The 19994-nt window shown below is 48.6% G+C and overlaps 2 protein-coding genes across 5 annotated transcripts; one reads left to right on the forward strand and one right to left on the reverse strand.

Moving 5' to 3' along the window:
* The first annotated feature begins 9 nt into the window (after nucleotides 1-9).
* NUBPL (NUBP iron-sulfur cluster assembly factor, mitochondrial) lies at nucleotides 10-9569 on the forward strand. 4 transcript variants are annotated; one of them, XM_032970926.2, is made up of 11 exons: nucleotides 10-266; nucleotides 1410-1575; nucleotides 3422-3456; nucleotides 4840-4933; nucleotides 5417-5456; nucleotides 6538-6628; nucleotides 7009-7102; nucleotides 7323-7408; nucleotides 8137-8257; nucleotides 8384-8466; nucleotides 8975-9569. In XM_032970926.2, exons 1-11 carry the CDS (start codon nucleotides 204-206, stop codon nucleotides 9035-9037), a joined length of 936 nt encoding a protein of 311 aa, XP_032826817.1. In that variant the 5' UTR covers nucleotides 10-203; the 3' UTR covers nucleotides 9038-9569. The 4 variants fall into 4 exon arrangements, with proteins under 4 accessions (XP_032826817.1, XP_032826826.1, XP_032826834.1 ...); XM_032970935.2 differs by having other exon boundaries at nucleotides 11-266; nucleotides 4840-4930; XM_032970943.2 differs by having other exon boundaries at nucleotides 12-266; nucleotides 1410-1533.
* Nucleotides 9570-9946: 377 nt separating this feature from the next.
* On the reverse strand, nucleotides 9947-19922 carry LOC116951968 (MARVEL domain-containing protein 3-like). The gene is made up of 4 exons (XM_032970915.2): nucleotides 19596-19922; nucleotides 17572-17681; nucleotides 16615-16739; nucleotides 9947-12545 (listed from the first exon to the last, which is right to left on the reverse strand). The coding sequence occupies exons 2-4, from the start codon at nucleotides 17631-17633 to the stop codon at nucleotides 11761-11763; spliced, it is 972 nt and encodes a 323-aa protein (XP_032826806.1). The 5' UTR covers nucleotides 17634-17681; nucleotides 19596-19922; the 3' UTR covers nucleotides 9947-11760.
* Between the last annotated feature and the right edge of the window lie 72 nt (nucleotides 19923-19994).

Below are 19994 nucleotides of genomic sequence, written 5' to 3' on the forward strand. Positions count from 1 at the left end.
AGCTTTGGAGACGTCAATCGGCGCGGTTGTGTGGGGGGATGACGTCACGCCGAGTGGCGTAATCGCGCGCGGCGCTGCGCACGTGAATGGATTTTTTTTCTTACGTCGCCCTTTGCGAGCTGTGTTCCCACCGTCGCTGATGGGAAGGAGAGAGAAACGCGACACGCAGAGACCTTAAAGGCGCGCGAGGGAAAAGCGCGGGAATGTGGAGCGCGTCTCGCGCCGTCGCGGTCGCGCGCGCCCTGGGTGCGAGGAGCCTCGCTCAGGTCGGTGAAGTTCGCATGCGGTCGCCATCTTTGTAAGGGGTATGGGCGCCCTCTTTGTAGGGGCGTAGATGTGCGGGTCGCCATCTTTCTAAGGGGCTAAGGACGCCTTTGTAGGGGACGTGAGGGTCGCCTTTGAAGGGGACATGGACGTGAGTGTCGCCATCTTTGTAGGGTGCTTCGATGTGCGAGTCGCCAGCTTTGTAAGGGGTTGTCAGTGGCGCCATCTTTGTAGAGGACGTTGACGTGCGGGTCGCCATCTTTGTAGGAGAGGTGTCAGAATCTTTGTTTAGACTGCAGGAAGAATTAATCCGATGAGCTATTAAGCTCTTCTTCATAGATGTCCAGTATGGGGGGGGGGGGGGGGGGGTCAGCAGGTTACAACAGCAAACAATACAATACAAAACACGATATGAGTGCAAAGTACAGAAAAGTCACGAAATATCAATATATAAGTCCGATTTATCAAACTTGGGTAACAAAAACATGTAAAACCTGCGCTGTTAACTGGGCTACCTGCGTTCCGATTCCCAGCCACGCCTAAACATCGGTGCCGAGAACCATCGGAGGCAGTACAGTGCCATAAAATGAACAAAAATATATAACAGGCGACATTTCGGCGCATATAGTACGTCCAAGTGTCTCCCATGTGCTGGCCTGTCTCCCCGCGTCCACTTTGGCCTCCGTGCCCACTGGACATCCGTGGGGGGGGGGGGGGAAGAGCTTCGTGGCTCATCGGATTCCCCGAGTATAAATCAATGTTCTGGGTCCTGTGATTTGAGTTTTTTTGGTTTGGCCATGTTTTTGTTTATTGTAGTACGGAGTTAGACTGATGGCCTTAATCTTAGTTGTATTGTTGTTGTTTGACTTGTATCCCACTGGGATTTTTGCACACAGCGTTGGTGTACGGTGCTATTTCAGGAATATTTTGCCGGGTTTTTTTCCTGGATTTTCTGTTTGCACAGTCACACATAATCACTTTAAGATGTTTTTCATGTTCGTGATTTTGTTTTGTTTGTTTGTTGCACCCGATTCAAGAGCCGAATGGCTCACAGGGCTATACCAACATAAACGGAACTATGAACTAACATATGAGTGCCTCCCAAATGAACTTCCCCGTGTTGCCCCCCGTGTCGTCATCCACAGGTCACTGACCACCAGAGGGAGCTGCAGGCGCGCGGCTTACCCCGGAGGCGCGCGGTGCCCGGGGTCAAACGCGTGCTGTGCGTGGCGTCCGGCAAGGGCGGCGTGGGGAAGTCCACGCTTGCCAGTACGCGCTCTCTCGCGCAGTCACGATGTACCCGTGCACCAGGTGTTTGTCCTGCGGGGCCCACTCATTTATAGCTTGCACAGAGTTGTAAATGCACCCGATAGGGCATTGTCTTCGTGCTGCTCGCCTTTTGGAGACGAGGCTCAAAAGAAAGCCGTCTCTGGCGTGGACCGATCCATTTTAAAGACAATGTATACATTGCATGTGCACAACAGGTACGCGTGGTTGATGCAGACAGGCATTCCTTGAAAAAAGGAATTCTGTTTGGTGTTTTAACATCTGTTTTATTGCCAGAAAGGGTAAAACCTTGATTTGAAGGTTTTGATAACTCCAGGAATCCATACTCTATGGTTCTTTCGGTAAAGTCACGTAGGTAGAAATAAAATCTATTATTTAAAAAAAAATCGATTATTTTTCTACCTACTATTATTTTTCTACCTACTATTATTTTTCTACCTACGTGACTTTACCGAAAGAACCAAAGAGTATAGGGTAAAACCTATTGTTATATTTTGATATTGGCAAGAAGGGTCCCATATTGAATACACAACATGTGAAAACACCCCAGTGATTTAAAGCTTTCGCGACTGCAGGGATTCATATTCTTGGTTTTTTCGGTAAAGTCACGTAGAAGGGAAACATTAAAATAATACAAATATATTGTTTTTATAATTGTATTGTTTCCCTTCTACGTGACGTTACCGAAAGAACCAAGAATATATAACACCCCAGTGGTTTTAAAATGTGTGGCGGCCCTCACACTGATGATGTCTTGTCGGCGAGGGTGGCCCCAAACTCTGAAAATTAGTGAAGAACAATGCTGTACACCAACAACAACAACAACACCAGGCTCAGTTCACCGCTAAGTGACGGTGATGTCACCACAGATTGTGCCAGGCTAGGTGCACTGTGTCTCCCCCAGTGCTTGTGTTTTTACACCATAATGGGTACTCCATTTAAGGCTGAGTCGACCTAGGAGAGGCCCAGGACCGGTTCAGATATTCGCCATTATTATTGGTCGTGAACGAGAATCTTAACTCGGGTCGCTGGGTTGGTAGCGCGGTGCACTAGCCACTACACTACCGCTCCCATACATACACACGCACACACGCTGGGTTCGTAGCACGGTGCACTAGCCACTACACTACCGCTCCCATACATACACACGCACACACGCTGGGTTCATAGCACGGTGCACTAGCCACTACACTACCGCTCCCATACATACACACGCACACACGCTGGGTTCGTAGCACGGTGCACTAGCCACTACACTATCGCTCCCATACATACATACGCACATACAACAAGACCCACCGTTCGCCACTAAGTGGCAGTGACTTCACGGCACCCGTGCCAGGCCAGGTGCACTTTGAGGTCATGTGAAGTTGTCGAAAACTCGCTGACAGGAGGTAACGGACAGAGCCAGGTGCCATGGGTTTACTGGCTGAGATGACTGGCAGATGCACGTCCTGTGCTCCCCACTCTGCCTGTACACACACCTCAGAATTATCAACAGCATCGCCATGGATAATTCTTCATCGAACTAGGAACCATGTTAGAGAGAGGTTCCTTGTTTATAACTTCTGATAATTCACCAGCAAGCCCCTACTCTGCTGATGAGACACTGTATATTGAAATCGGTCCAGAGTTTGATTGTATTGGGCCAATCCTGTTGAAATTATGCACTCCCAGAATGTGGTTGATGGAAAGTGGAAAAATATAGATTTTTGTGTAGAGGGACATATGTATGAAGGAGATGTATTATCTGCTCGTTTATTTTCTCACGCATAGTGTGCCAAAATGTACACACATAAATGTGCATATGCGAATGCTCACTCGGTCAGGTGGGTAAAATGAAGCCTAATAAGTATGTTTCCTCCCTCAGTTAACCTGGCACTGGGCTTGCAGGCTGTGACAGAGGTGAGGGTATCACCACACCAAAACACTAACTGCTCACCCACACATCAATCCCACTGTAGCAACCCCACACTCGTCACTCACAAAAATTCGCCATTCCCTGCTCACGCACACTTCACTCCCACATCTCGCACACTTCAATCAGCTCCACACTCGCCACTCGCAAAAACTACCAACACTACACTCCCATCACTGGAACGGTGACATCATTTACCACAAAAACTCAACACTCACCCTCACCGCCAACACGCACCACTCACAAAAACTCACCACACATTTACTGCCGTGCGTACATCCTTCACCGTTCACACTGAGGCGGCTCACCCATTCAGACTCACCACTCGCACGTACATCTCCCACCCAAGCATCCGCGTAAAGCATTCATGAACACTCGCCAATGGTATTCTCACCTCCCGACTAATTACCCACACCTCCAATTATCACGGTTGGCTACGTACCGTGCGAAAGAAGTACAACATACATTTGTCAATACCTCCACTACTTGTTCACCATAATGCACTGACCTCTCATCCAGATAAATCCAATCAGAACGATGCCGGATGAATGATCGGGTCTTATTGTTGCAGAATGATCCAGTGGGTCTTGTTGTTGCAGAATGATCCAGTGGGTCTTGTTGTTGCAGAATGATCCAGTGGGTCTTGTTGTTGCAGAATGATCCAGTGGGTCTTGTTGTTGCAGAATGATCCAGTGGGTCTTGTTGTTGCAGAATGATCCAGTGGGTCTTGTTGTTGCAGAATGATCCAGTGGGTCTTGTTGTTGCAGAATGATCCAGTGGGTCTTGTTGTTGCAGAATGATCCAGTGGGTCTTGTTGTTGCAGAATGATCCAGTGGGTCTTGTTGTTGCAGAATGATCCAGTGGGTCTTGTTGTTGCAGAATGATCCAGTGGGTCTTGTTGTTGCAGAATGATCCAGTGGGTCTTGTTGTTGCAGAATGATCCAGTGGGTCTTGTTGTTGCAGAATGATCCAGTGGGTCTTGTTGTTGCAGAATGATCCAGTGGGTCTTGTTGTTGCAGAATGATCCAGTGGGTCTTGTTGTTGCAGAATGATCCAGTGGGTCTTGTTGTTGCAGAATGATCCAGTGGGTCTTGTTGTTGCAGAATGATCCAGTGGGTCTTGTTGTTGCAGAATGATCCAGTGGGTCTTGTTGTTGCAGAATGATCCAGTGGGTCTTGTTGTTGCAGAATGATCCATTGGGTCTTGTTGTTGCAGAATGATCCAGTGGGTCTTGTTGTTGCAGAATGATCCAGTGGGTCTTGTTGTTGCAGGCTGAGTGAGTGCGTGAAGTCTAGGCAACCTCTTCGCATGTTTTTTTTCCTTCCGGCAATGCTGGTAATGCTGTGGTTGTTGTTTTGTGGTCGTTGCAGGGTGAGCGTGTGGGTCTCCTTGACCTCGACGTGTTCGGTCCGTCGCTTCCTCGTCTCATGAATCTCAAGGGGCAGCCCGAGCTCACAGCAGGTAGTGGTAGGAGCAGCAGCACCAGGCCACACACCCGGCATCGTTAATTTAGCCCATTGAGACTCAAACTATTTACTGGGGGGTCGGTGCGATGTTTGTTGGGCAAGGTATAATTTTCACAACTTTTTTCAACTTTTGAGCCAGTTTTCAGAGTTGACAGGTTGGACTCCCGCCCAGAGACACCTGAGCATGTTTTGAATGGGCATTTAGACCTGCTTATTGTGGTGAGATTGTTGTTCTTCCCCCGCCCCTCCGATTAGCACGGTTGGCTATGTACGGTGCAAAAGAAGTTCAACATACATACATATAAATAAACATAGGTGCACTGAATTGTGGATTTTAAATACTCTGTGATATCATTCACACGAGCAGTACCTTGCGAGTCACTTTCCGAGCCAATATGCCACGTTTGCCAAGAACAAAAAATATCTGAAACAAAATTGTGTGATATGGAAGTTGATGAAGCTGCTGCTGCTGTTGTTTCAGATAATTTAATGAAACCATTAATCAACTTTGGGATTCCATGGTGAGTGTGCGTGTATGCGTTCAAGTTCATATGTGTACGTTTGCATACATCTAATTTCATGTTTCTGTGTACGTGTGCATTTAGGTGTGTGCGTTGAGATTATGCACGACGGATGTTATAAAGGCAACTGTAAAATTTTGATTTAAAGCTTTCGTGACTGCAGTGATTCATATTCTTGGTTCTTTCGGTAAAGTCACGTTGAAAGGAAACAATAAAATAATAAAATATATTGTTATATATTTTTTTTATTATTTTATTGTTTCCCTTCAACGTGACTTTACCGAAAGAACCAAGAATATAAGGCAACTGTAGTCGACCTCAGCATGTTGCAGATGAGATATTCACTGTTCCCGTGACTGCACTTAAAACGAGGAAGAAAAATAATGAACATGCGTGGATTCTGTAATGCTTCTCAACATGCGATTGTCCTCGGAAATATTTAACTAGTGATCTTAACAGTAGCGATTGCACCAGGCGAACATGAAGCAGTGCATCCAAAGGCCAGGATGAGTCAACGGAGCTAAGATATTATCAGCTGCACCGCCGAGGGAGCGAGCGACCCTTTGATCAATTTGCCCGGTTTCCTGTATCGGTGTCTCTCAAGTTTTTTAATTTCACGGCACTCGCTTTCGAGCTTTCCAGATCTTTGCGGCACACCAAACCAAAACATCGAGGAAGTACCCCCAACATCCCCATATCCCTCCCCCTGGGTGCCCCCCCCCCTTGTGCGTGACAGCCTCCAGGCCACCCCCCCAACCGCACCCCCCCCCCCACCAGCCGGCTCCTCCCCCACCCCTCGTGCATCCTTTCCTTAACTCCACCTACGCACTGCCCCCCCCCCAACACAGCCCCTCCCTTCGGCCCCCTCAGCATCTCCTCCCCCACGCGCCCCCCCCCCCCCACTTTTCCTCCAGACACCCACGTGGCCCCTTGCCTCCCCCCCCCACCGACGTGCTGGGGCAAACTTGACACCGGTTTAGTTGTATGTCCCCGCATCTTCAGTTTTAAAAGCCTTTACTGTCTACGAGGCTACGCTGAAGGAGACGTGTCTCTTTATCTCTTTGCGCATTGCACACTTCAGCATGTCCATGGGGTTCCTGATGGAGGAAGGAGCGCCCTTGGTGTGGAGAGGCCTCATGGTGATGTCAGCGGTGGAGAGACTTATCCGAAAGGTCAGCGACACGCATGGCGGGATATTCGCGCAGATGTGTACAAACGGGAACATGGAGATATAGCCATACAGAGACACGTGGGACACAATGAAGCAGATATGGAGGCACAAGACACACGGAGACTTGGAGACACAGGAACATGTAGACATGGGCATATATACAGACACACATAAACATGACAACATTGAGAAGCACAGAGAGACATAGATACACAAATACACAAGAGACAAATTTGTGTGGGACTCTGGAGACAAGGGGACACGGAGACACAGCAACACTCGCACATGGAGACATGAGAAGAGACAATGTTGGTCGTTGTTTTCTGAGGAATGGTGCAGCCTGATGAGCTGGTGGTCGCGGCTGTTGCCGGGACATTGCAGGTGGAGTGGGGGGAGCTGGAATACCTGGTTGTGGATTTGCCTCCTGGAACCGGTGACGTGCAGCTCTCCCTGTCCCAGCTCCTTCACCTCCAAGGTGACCTCACCCCCAAACCACACATTTCTACCACCACACTCGCTACCACACTCACTTTACTACATAGTGTCCCCATGTCTCCGTCTCCCTATCTTTCTGTGTCTCCATGTCCCCGTCACTCCGTTTTTCGTGACTCCATGACTCCATATCCCTTTGACTTCGTATTCCCGTGACTCCTGTGTTCCCATGACGCCCTGTCTGTCCCCGTGTCTCTGTGTAGGTGCTGTCATCGTATCCACACCCCAGGACCTGGCATTGATGGATGCGAGGCGCGGGGCTGAGATGTTTAAAAAAGTGGACGTTCCCGTGAGTAATGGGGGACCCAGGGATTAATAGACACCGAAACATGGGAATTCACACACAAATATGGGGGACGCACAAAGTGATATGGGGACATGGGAACACAGTGCCAAGCGAACACGGGAAGCACAGAGTTACAGAGAAACTGAAAGACACGTGGACACAATAGACATGAAGATAATGAGACGATAGAGAAATGCTGACACACAGACATGGGTACACAGGGTCACAGGTAAGGGACAGAGAGACTAAAACATGGCGACACACAGATATAAATGTCACTCAGTTACACCTTCTGCCAGCGAGCCTTCCACACTTCACTTTATCTCAATTCAACAAGCACCTTTGGTGAAGTACCTGCCACATAGTGATGAATGGCCGCTGTTGTTGTTCCTGTGCCTGGGTTCCTCTGGGGAGCGCTAGTGCAGCGCTGCACTATGAACCCGGTGACCCAAGTTCAATTCCTGCTCACGGCCAACACCAGTGATAAATAATATGAACCAGTCCTGAGTCTCCCCTAGGTCGACGCGGCCTCACATGAGCACCTGGTGCAATGTGTAAACGTCGTCACGAGGGAGATTAAGGCGGCCGGGCTGGCCACCCACCCCGTGTGTCATGCCGGCCTTGATAGGTGCTCCTCGCTAACAGCACTTGGCCACAAAAATCTATCAAGGCTACGCGGGGGATTTTTTTCTGTGTTCCTGTGCATATGTTACATGTGTGTTCACACGCAGGTTTTGGGGGTGGTGGAGAACATGAGTGTGTTCACGTGTCCTGCGTGCGGACATCGCACACACATATTCGGAGCCGAGGGGGCAAGGCAAATGGCCACCAGCCTTGGCCTACGCTTTCTCGGTGAGATGTTCCGACGTGAACTCGCACAAATACTTTTAAACATCTTGTCGGGTATGCGCCGTGTTGTTCGGTGGTGTGTAAGGCGCTAACCGGTGCATCGTGGTGCGTTGTTGGGTGTGTGTACAGGTGAGGTGCCTTTACACATCAGCATCAGGGAGTCATCAGATAGTGGGAAGCCGATTGTCATCTCTAAACCAGGAAGCCCAGAGGTGAGAACACGCCTCTGTGCATCGCGTGACTGAGTGGTGGTAATCATTTCATTGTGCCGTTATTCCAGAACCCTAGGAAGGATTCCTCTCCACGGATATGTCCCAATTCTATTAAGAGGCTGTTCTCAAGCAAAAAAATATGGAATTTCCACCACCCACTCAGGGCCTCAATTTGAACAGGGAGACATCCTGTTCATGGCGTGATATTGCACATATAACGATTAATTGATTAATTAAAATTGTTACACCCAAGACACGGGCATCGAATTGTTCATGTAAGAATCAGTTACTGTGTGGAAGAATCATCTGGTCGTACACAATTTTATGCAAATGTGACCGTTTGGCAAATGGTAGGGAAAGAACACATGCTAAAGTACAGATTACCATTCCTTATGGCATTGCAAGGCAGTGGGTCAAAACCTGCCCGCCCACCTGCTGAATGATGTTGTATTGCAGTATGTGCCTGCTGTGCATACTCTGCGTATGATGTGTATGTGCTGTGCACCAGGCCGAAGCCTACCTCACGATTGCCAAGGAAGTGATCAAGAGCCTCGGGGAATTGCAGACGTGACCAACTGGGGTCGCGACCTGAATGGGTGGTGACCAGAGTTGGATTGGGCCACTTAGCAACCGGGCCTGTGCCCAGTAACCCGGTGCTGGAGTTGGTTCATCGTACATTCGCTCAATGTAAATCTGTCTCGCCAGTCAGCCAGCACGTGATTTATTTTTTTGCAGAGTGCGCAGACCCGAATCCAGAACCAGATTACTGGCAGATGCCTGGTTTCCTATTAGTCTCAGCCTGTTCTTGAAAAAGGACAGTTTTAGAACTTGCGCTGGCTGTTATTGCACAGTTAAGACATCCTTGCAATGTCCAAAACGATCTTCAACCAAAGTAAATCTCCAAAACGCACTGCCTGTGTACCTATTTGAATATACAGTTGAAGTTGGATTAGGGTCACTCAAGGTTAACTCATGGGGCTTTAAATGTACGTAGCAGCTTGGATAAATTCAAGACGGTAGGAATTAGGGGCGGCAAGAAAAACTCACTGCAAATTAAATTTGATTCCACTTGATAACTTAGTATTAAAAGATGTTTGAATATATTTTGAAGTTGTGTCCTTGTTTCTGTTTGTGGTGTGTAAACCATGTGTTACTTTTGACCGCTTTTACAATCTAGGGATTGTGCGTGAGAATCCCTGACAAAAGACAGATCCCCCATATAGCCTGAACAAACTGTTAGGGCAAGTGCTGTGAGCAAGCACCTATGAAGGCCGGCATGGTACACGAGGGGGTGGGTGGCCAACACCACGCCCGGCCGCCTTTGTCTCCCTAGTGGCAATGTTTACTACACACTGCACCAGATAATTTGAGGCTGAGTCGACTTAGGGGGAGGCCCAGGACCGGTTCAGATAATCGTCACTGGTGGTGGCCATGAGCGGGAATCGAACTCGGCTACACTACTGAAAAAAAATACAAATGCTTACAGTTCACCACGTTTATTTAAACAACCATATTTAAAATAACCCATAATGTGCTTAAGCTCCAACCGTCTGCTCATATGAGTTCACGTTGTGAGATTAATTTCCCCTAAAATGAGGGGTAGTCTAAAAGTATCTTAGTAAATGCATTTTACAAAAAAGTTTGTTTTAAGTACAACACAGTATTTACACATTTCAAACAGTATATATGAACCCAGCCGATGATAGAAACGTCATTAACATTTATTTCAATCGGCATTGCAAGGAGTTGCCCGCAGAGGGTAGTGTAGAAAAATCCATTGTACCACACTGCCGACGTATATTCTCCCCACCATCACCGCCTTTACCAACCTTGCATGGACCAGCGTCGTGAACCGGGATTCGGGGCGTGCCTGCCATCCCGCTGAATCTTAACAATTGTGAGCAGTCGGTAGCAAGCTTTCTTGGGATAACACACAGCAATCAATAACCCCTAATGGCAGACAATGCCCATTTGCAGGCCAGGTGCTGTGTCACCTTGTGCCCACAGCAACAGTTGCCAGAGTGCGATCTCAAATCGTCGTCATGATTACCACCACAGCAAAGCGGACAGCTCGGGTTGCCGCGATGTCATTTTTCACTTTACGACATGAATGTTCATGGTGTGATGATCATCGCGATAGTTCCAATGGAATAGCACGTGCCCCTTTAAAAGGTCATGTGTACGTATCGACATTTTTAACCGAAATGAAGCAGCACGCTCCACGGGGGAACGGAGAAACGCCCTTTGCCTGAGAAAGTCCGAATGGCTCAATTCTCAAAACATTTTTACGCACGAGCACATTGATAACATATCATGCACATTCACAGAAAGCAGATTGTGAATTATATACCAAAAAAATACCAATGTAACGTTACAGGTTCGTGTATAGTTCTCTATGGACCTTAATTACATCCAAGTTTTAACCAATTTTGCACGTACAGCCCTTTTGTAAATGCACTGTTGGATGAGGGACCTCGCCATGCCGAGTGGGTCATGGGTGTTAACTGACCACACTTTACCACGGTGATCGGGTTGGTGAAGGTGGGGAGCATAGATGTGCAGTACAGCAATGGATTTTGCTTCACTCCACACGACGTTTGATGCAAGGTGGCCGCCCATTCAAGCACCGTCAAGGTTCAGATGCTGCCTAGCTTCCAAGCTCTGATGAGATCAGAGATGTTCAGGGTGATGTGATCATAGGCTTCATCACTTTAGGCACAGGTGATTTGTAAATGTGAGACTTGTTCGGGATGCTGAAAAACAAAAGTCCAGTCTCGTGAATGACTTCATGTCAACCAATGGCAAGGTTTCAAAATATATCACTAACTAAACTCACCTTTGGCTGTGCAAATATGTACTGTGGCAGTCGCACCGATTGCTCGGCTATCCCTATCTTTGGTATCCTCACTTTAAAAAAAACACTTAATTAAGACTTAAAAGCATAGCTTAAACATACACAAATAAAAACCATGCTCGGCCAACATTGAAAAATAACTCAACGGTATTTTTCTTCTGCCACTAGTTAGAACACTCAACGCTTAAAAAAAGGTAGCGAGTTGAAATCTCAGTTTGGGATGGAATTAAGTCTCTCATCTTTCTGCGGTCCATAAACTAAGTACCACTTCATGAGAGGTCATCAGTGGTTGGCCTGGCATGAAAACAGCCCAATTCGTGTTGATTACGCCACCCTTTTGCTCACTTGACCATGAAGACACCTTTAAAAAAAAAAGTTAGTCACAGGATGGAACGTCTCTATTGAAAGCCACGGTACACGGGTGGGGGGGGGAGGGCGAGCTACACATACAGGTCGTTTTCACGCGAGTGGTTCCGCGAACGCCTGGGCCTGTCTGCCTGGGGCTTCGGCACGGAGGGCGGCTCGCTCTGGCAAAGCGCCGTCGATGGCTCCGACACCCGGTAACTGCTTTTGGGTGACCACGTCATGGGCATGGCGCTCTCGCCGCCGCCGCCGCCGTTCCCGTTTACGGCGCGCGCCTTCCCTTCGTGCCGCTGGAACTGGCGCAGCTTCAAGGCCGCGAACACGGTGCTCACGACGTACAGGATGGCCAGGATTATGCCGAACAGCGCCGTGGCGGCGTCCCCGCCCTGCACGGAGCAGTTCATCCACGTGTAGCCGCGCCCGGCGTAGACCTGCTCGCGCTTCTTGCAGGTGTCCGTGGCGTTGACGTTGATGACCACGGTCAGGTAGAGGGCCACCCCGACGACGCTGAGCACGAACGCCAGCAGGGAGAAGACGAAGTCGGCGATCACCCACCGGCGCGAGCCGCGCAGGCCCTGCTTCGTGCCGCCCACGAGCATGCCGAGCGTCATGCAGAAGAGCGAGATGCACACGGCGACGCCGCCGTACACGGCCGGCGAGCGCATCTGGCTGTAGGCCCTGTCGAGCTCCTGCACCTGCTGCATCTCCGTGCCCTGGAAGGGGCTGTAGGGCATGTTGTTTATGCTCGACGACGCCAGGTTGAGGCCACCCATGGCCGTGTGTCCCGCCATGGAGGCCTGGGAGGCCGCCACGCAGATGAGCGTCATGAGGCTCACCAAGATCTCCGCGAGCTTCAGGATTCCTGGGGGGGGGCGAGCGGCGACGCACGCGGAATGAGTACAGCTTCTGTTTGGCACCGACAGCGCGCGTGTTCCTTGCTCGAACTTAGATTGGATATCTTAATCACAATGAATATATACAGCAAGTGGATAATTTGTATGTTTGTGTCTACTGTATGTGTATTTGTCCAGAGAACTCCTAATTGACCACTCCATCAGTTAAATTGAATGAGGTGTCATTGAAAGCTTAGAATATGTAGTTAATGTTGGCCCTATTAATCTTATCAGCTCTGTTAATCTCCATTCGGCCAGCGCATTGCACGAAGTTCCACAGCCCCATTTCAAAAGCATACAACGGATAGGTGTGTCACTTGGGGAGTGGAGTGTGGGCTGCGGGCATTGCATCTCGACAGGCTTTCTGCTGTATTGTATAAACTAAAAATATCTAAAATGTTTTTATTTTTACCAGGTAATGCCCACTGAGCTATATATCTCTTTTTCCAAAACGACTTGGCCACAAATAATAGCTCAAAAAAGTGGCTTATCACGTGGAAATATATAGCAGCCAAATACTCGAAATGCATGTGGATACTAAATATGGATGGAAAAACCGGAGGACCCAGAGAAAAATGCACACAACCAGGGGGAGAATTACGCAAACTCCAAATATACAGCAGGCGTCAGGGCCGGGATCGAACCCACGACCTCCTGTATACCAGGCGAGGAAGTTAACATCTTGCCACCACGGCGAGATGCTAATAAACTAGTAAGTAGTGAGGGTCAGGTGAGCAGTGAATGCCCCGCACCAACGACAACCGCCCCACAAGTGTTTAACTCAGTTACATCACAAACTAAAAAGACTCTTTCTTAACCATCTCACTATCAATGCATTAGAACATAAAACATGCATATAGTAGGCCATAGTGTTAGGCAAATGACCGTTTTCAGAACAGGGAGAAAGCAGCCAAATTGACCAATTATAGCTGTGAACTGCACAGCGTCTGCAAAAACTCTGGGAAATTTGATGACAATTGACTATGACTGGGTATAAAGCCACGTTATTTAGCCCACCTCAAAACCAGAAAATATCGAGTTTTTCGGTGAAAATTGGGTGTTATATTTTTAAGCAAATTCAAAAGTCACTGTTTTCAGCACAAGATGACGGCGTCAAAAGGTCAAGACGTCTCGCCGCTCAGAACGAGCACTCGAGTGGCGGCGGCGGCCGTCACCATTGGTGGCTCGGATCCAGCGGCGGGATCTGTAAACTTTTTCCAGAGGGCAAAGAAAAACAACAACCGCTGTTGAATTCCAGACAAAGTGGTACTCGTTTCAATAACCCGGGGAGGGAGGGGAATGTGAAAAAGAGCTTTATAGCTCATCAGATTCCTCCATCGAGAGGCACAACATCATCTCAGGCGGAGATGTCATCACACCCGGTACCATTTGGTCATTTGCCAAGTTCTTCCATTTGCTAAGCCTTTGTTCGATTTTCAGGAATGTTGTCCAAGATGTGTGCACGCGCATTCACAGTGACAAACTTTATCTGTGCCCCGAAGATTTGTAAGACTTTCATGAGAGGCTACAAGATTCCGATATGACAGTAATGCTGCAAGAAAAGGCTTCCTCCTGAAAGCGCGTACCAGGTATTGTGTTTCTGCCTCACTTTACCGAGCACAAAAGAGGCTGTAACGTCTGCCTCTGTGAGATGTGTTCTAACACACCTAAACCATCATCATTAGACCTCCTTTGCCAGTACCAAAATGTAATAATACTGACTACAGGTATTGTGGTTAATGCAGACATGAATCCTTGTAAAAAGGTTTTAGTTTTGTTGCCAGAAAAAAGTGGAAAAACCCTATTATTACATTTTGGTACTGGCAGAGGAGGTCTAATGATGTAGATGCTCACCCCGAGCCCTCATTACTTTGATAGTGCATTATCTTTGAGTTGTACGCCTTTTGGCGTCCTCTGGTCGAGCACCAATTGGGTCGAGGCTCAAAAGAAAGCCGTCCCTTGGTGTGGACCAATCAGTTTCAAGGACAATGCATCATATATTATCATAGTATGTTTTTTGTTTGCATTTTGACTGCAGGTATTGTGGTTAATGCAGACGTGAATCCTTGTAAAAAGGTTTCAGTTTTGTTGCCAGAAAAAAGGGGAAAAACCCTATTATTACACGTAAACCAGTTTTACATGACTTCCCATTACAGTGGGCACGACTGCAAACAACAATGTACGAACCTTACACACAGGCCTAACGCTGCGCCTCGAGCAACCCAGTTGCACTCGCCTCACGTTTCATAATTAACAGGAGGATCCCGGTAAAAAAAAAGAAAACTTGATAACTCGCACAAAACGTGACCGTCCTGAAACGTTGCTCTCGCCGACGGTAAGTTAAACAAATGACCGCGTTGGTATTGTGGTGCACAGGCATAAATAACGAAGACTCGCCACATTCGTCCATGGAATTTTGCCTTAGGAAGGAACAACGTGCAACAAGAGATGGCCTCAGAACTCCTTCGGAAAAATCCTTTAAGTCATCTTTTTTACAAGGGGCCACACTTTATCGCCCGCACTGCCGTGACACTGTCATGTGACAAACAAGCATTTTAGTTCTCAAGTCTGGAATGAAGCCCAAATTGAGCGCAAAAAAACAGATTTAATACCATGGGGTGTTTTTTGCGTGTCCAGCCATTGATGTCTGAGCTGAGCCCATCAACCCACTACACTTGAGAAAAAAGTTTCATCACGGGCAGAGTCGGCTCAGCACTGACTTCTGAGCCACCCGACGCACAACGTAGGTACTTTCCAAAGAATTGTGTTTAGAAGTGAAACTATTTTGACGGAATGGAAAACACTACCAATGTTGTCAACGTCACTGGCTTGCTGTATCAACACACGCCACACCTCCCCCAACGCTGTGCGATCGATGCAACACTTGACTTAATGACAGACTTCTGAACAGGTTTCAGAATAAAATCTAAAATCATATTCACACACCTCCGATTAGCACGTACACACATACTACAGTGTTTACTTGGAACAAATGTGCAATTGTAAATGACGCTTACATGCATCCCAATACAAGATGAGCATCTGAGGTCACCACAGCCAAAACTCTTGATGCCCATTGCTTCCTTGAGCCAGGTTCCCACAACGGATGCACAGTTAAACACTCGATCTCCAAGATCTCTCTGACAGTATCCACTGCGGATGGAAGATCTCCTCAATCCATCACCTACGCACGAGCTGATTTCGTCGGTCCATCTCAGCGATCAACACCCTTTCCAGTATCTTCCGTTCTTTGTCTGCCACGTATGTCATTAGTCTTGACCACTGGCCATCACCCCCCCATAGCGATGTGTCCTGCCCCAGACAATTTACTTTTTTTCACAGTCACTATTATGGTCACCGTTGACCACTTCTGTCGCAGACGTGAGATGTAAATGTTCTGTAAAGTTCACAAAGCATCAACATACTGCCTTTGTACTATAGGAATTGAGCAAAAACCACATGCACTTATATATCCTCTAATCCACATGTTCAATGGATGAAACATATGACCATACTCCACCATGTTGGTCAGTGCGGGTTGGTGCGGACGCCCACTTGACACGGACAGTTCACACTACTAACACTCTGGTGACCCTCCCCCCCCAAAACTGTGTGGAGAATAGCCAGGAAAAATATACAAAGGTCCCCCGTATAGTCTTAACAGACTGTTGGGACGAGTGCTGTTAGTGAGCACCTATGAAGGCCGGTACGGTACACGAGGGGGTTGGTGGCCAGCACCACGTCCGGCCGCCTTTGTCTCCCTAGTGGCGATGTGTACACACCGCACCAAGTACTCATTTGAAGCTGAGTCGACCTCGGGGAGGCCCATGACCGGTTCAGAATATCGTCACCGATGTTGGCCGTGAGCGGCAATCGAACTCGGGTCGCCGGGTTTCGTGGCGCAGCGTAGCGCTAACCGCTACACCCCCAGGCACACAGCTGAACGTAAGCCGCAATGTTGGCCCTTCCTGGTCGCCGCCCCCCTATTATTGATTGGCGTCAAACGTGGAACGAGCGACGCCGCGTGGGAGACCTTACCGCGCCTCGTGCAGACGTTGTTGCAGCACTTGCAGTTCAGCGGCCCCCCACTGCTGCGTTGGGGTTCTTCGTACTGGGAGTAGCCGCCCGAGTAGGCGCTCTGCGCGCCGTCCTGTCCATCGTACCTGCATAACGCTCGCGCCGGGCCCCAGGCACGACGAAACATCAGCAACGTTCACAGCGCCATGCACAACGTGCAGCAGCCCTTTGCCGACGTAACTACACTGGACGAGGGCCCTCCCCATGCCATGTGGAGGATCCTGGGAGATATTCGACCGTACTTCATCACGCTGGTCGGTGTGAGTTGGTGAAGGCAGCAACCGCACACGTGTAAGTATAGAAGTACGGTACGACAATGGATTTTGCTGCACTGCCCGATGCTGCCCACCGAGTAGCCCGGCAGCTGCCTACGGCAAGCCTGTTTGTGCTTGGTGATAACAACCAATCCAAGCACTAACTAGGGCTCTACTCTCCTCAGTTTCCGAAATCAGGCAGATTCCGGGTGATTTGTTCAAACATAGATTGGAATATAGTCGATACAGTTTGGTGATTTGTTGATACACAGTTATTGTTTTTATGTAAGACACAACACTGTCCACAAATAATGTGCTGGGAGCATGTAAAGACATCACTTCCGTATTACCAAAACGGATTTGGCTGCACGTTTGAACGCTTCGGTCACGAGGTTGGCTAGCAGATGGCAAACACAGTTTTGTGAACCAATATTTGCCAATCTTGAGAGCTACCCCCCCCCCCCCACAACCCCTGCATGGATATTAGGATATTATCTGGTTACTCCAACACACAAAAACTGAAATTGGACCTGCACAAACATCTAAATGCTAACACAGTTGGCGGGGGGGGGGGGCATTCCTAGATAAATAAACGTTTGGTCTTGTAGATTCTTACACACGATCGCATTTGCAGTTGTTTCATCAGGTGGGCGAGTCATGTCACCTGGAGTCTCGGTCGTGCTGCCACTCGTTCGGGTGCCGCGAGGAGCGTCCCGCGTGCGACATCTCGGCCACTTTCCCGGGCGGGCGGGCGGGCAGCCAAAGTAGCAGCGACTACAACAACAGCAGCAGCAGCAGCGGGTTCATTCAACGTAATAAAGCTGCTTTTGGGTTTGAGGTGTCGTTAACCCACCACCCGACACAACCAATTGATTGGCCCATTAATTATTATGGATAATATTGGTCGCGAAAGCCTACGTGTTAAACCGAGCAAGGATCGTGAACTACGCGAGTGGTATTTTAATGGGCAGGATGGATTGTGCGCTCGAAGGTTGTCAACAACCAAATCCCAAACGTGAAAGGTGAATAAACAAAAGAGGAGGAGGCAGCAGCAGGACAACGCAAATCTCCGATGGTCAATGTGTCATCCATTCCTATGAATGTCATGATGCCTCCATTGTCAGGATGCCTCCATCGCCAAGGTAGCCTTGTTGTCACGGTTGTGTTCTCCAACGTTGGCTGCCAGTCCGTCCCTAGTCTCGACCATCAGCCATCATCACCGTACAGATGGGACCCAGGCCCACGGGTTACACCGCATTGTGTCAGGTACATTGACGTGGACAGTGCCGCCTTTGTCTTCCCTACACACGTAAACATGACGTGATTAGAGCACGCCTGCGTGTAGATCGTGTTGCTGTGAACACAATCTATTTAAGAAAGAAACAGGAGGATTAATCCACAAATCTGGCTGTCGCGTGATGATGCTGGTTGTAATTACTGGCGAAAGGTCGTACTCGAATTGTAAATGTTGTGGATTTACTCTCTAACACACCGGTGTCGCTGTACTAGTGACGAATTGGCACGTTCTATTTACGTGTTCAAACCTTTATAATTGGCTGTGTCGGGTGGTGGCGGGTTTAACGACACATTTATATATTTACGCAATCTAACCCAACAAAAACCTCTATTATGGACAATATTGGATGGCCAAAGCCTTACTACGTGTTTTAAACTGACAATCTGAACGGGTTACTGCAGTAACGAGTTCCAGGCGATGATGACCCAAAACTTGTCACTGAAACATCTCAACCATTGCATTGCCTGCACGGTACATGATGTGGTTTGCACATCGCATTGGCCCCGAATCACCACGAGGTCGTCCATGAGTTCGACTCCGGGTTGAGGGGGTTGGCCTCGTGATGGGGTCAGGGGGTCAACTCCTCGAGCCCACCCCCATCACATCCGTTCATCCGGCGGTCGATAAAAACTCAGTTTTAGTACTACCTTGTGAGAAAACTCAACAAAGTGGGTCTTTGTTTTTGTTTCAAGAGACAAAACACCGCTGTTGTCATGGCACAGGAATGTGGACATGCCAACGCTGTGCTGCTGTATTCTGGAGAGACAAATACGGTCGGTTTGGTTGAAATGTTACACTACTAGCAGGTTCCTGCGTCAAGGTGGTAGGGGTGGGGTGTGCGTGAGTTGGCAACTCCTTAAAGCCAGACGTTTCGAGATACAGGCCTCGTAAAGTCACCGCTGCAGACTACAGGTATGAAAAATATAACAAACCGACAGATAATCCTTCTTCACAAGTACTTGGGCTCACGTCAACAAGCCAATTTACAAAGCATTTCCACGCCTTAAACTCACAGATGATCCTTTCCATACACACAGAGTGGCGTAAATTGGAAAGGCTTCCAAAATCTAAACCCCATTCTTCCCGTAAATTCGATGGATTTTGTCGCTCGGGAAACCATCAAATTTAAAGTCGCCACATCTAATTGGTAACTACCGTATCTTGGTTCTTTCGGTAAAGTCACGTAGATAGAAAAATAATAAAGTTAATAGAAAATAAAATAACCCACTAATGTAGACTGTAGCTTGGTTCTCGGAGTGAGTGTCTATAATGTGGACTGTAGCCTGGTTATTAAGTACGGTGAGTGTACTGGCAGTCTATAATGTAGACATTGTTACTGACGAGTGTGTGGAGTTGTTGTTTTGATCTTGCGCCCTCTCTCTCTCTCTCACCTTTTGTGTGGCGTAACCACGGCCCGAGTCGCGCAACTTCCGCCCCGAAAATCTCTCTCCACCACCCAGCCCGACCCGGGCTCCTTTAAAGGTCGACCGCCCACCCGGCCCCCTCCACCCTCACCACCTCCTCTGCCTTCTTGCCGTCCCGCGTGCCGTGAAGCGACGTTAATCACCGGTACTTTCAATGAATCGAGATAAAGAAGACGAGACACCGATTAGCCCACGCAGGTAACTTTGCAACACCAACCTGGCGTGTGGCGTGGTCAGAGCTGTGGGGGCGTGGTCAGATAGGTGGAGGGCGTGGTCAGAGAGCTGTGTGGAGGGTCCGTGGTCAGAGCAGAGGGGTGTGGTCAAAATGGTGGGAGGCGGGGCCAGAGATGTGGGGCGTGGTCAGAG

This window comes from Petromyzon marinus, chromosome 3, assembly GCF_048934315.1.
Source record: "Petromyzon marinus isolate PM22_M1 ecotype Great Lakes invasive population chromosome 3, UKy_Petmar_22M1.pri1.0, whole genome shotgun sequence".
Classification (NCBI taxonomy): domain Eukaryota; kingdom Metazoa; phylum Chordata; class Hyperoartia; order Petromyzontiformes; family Petromyzontidae; genus Petromyzon; species Petromyzon marinus.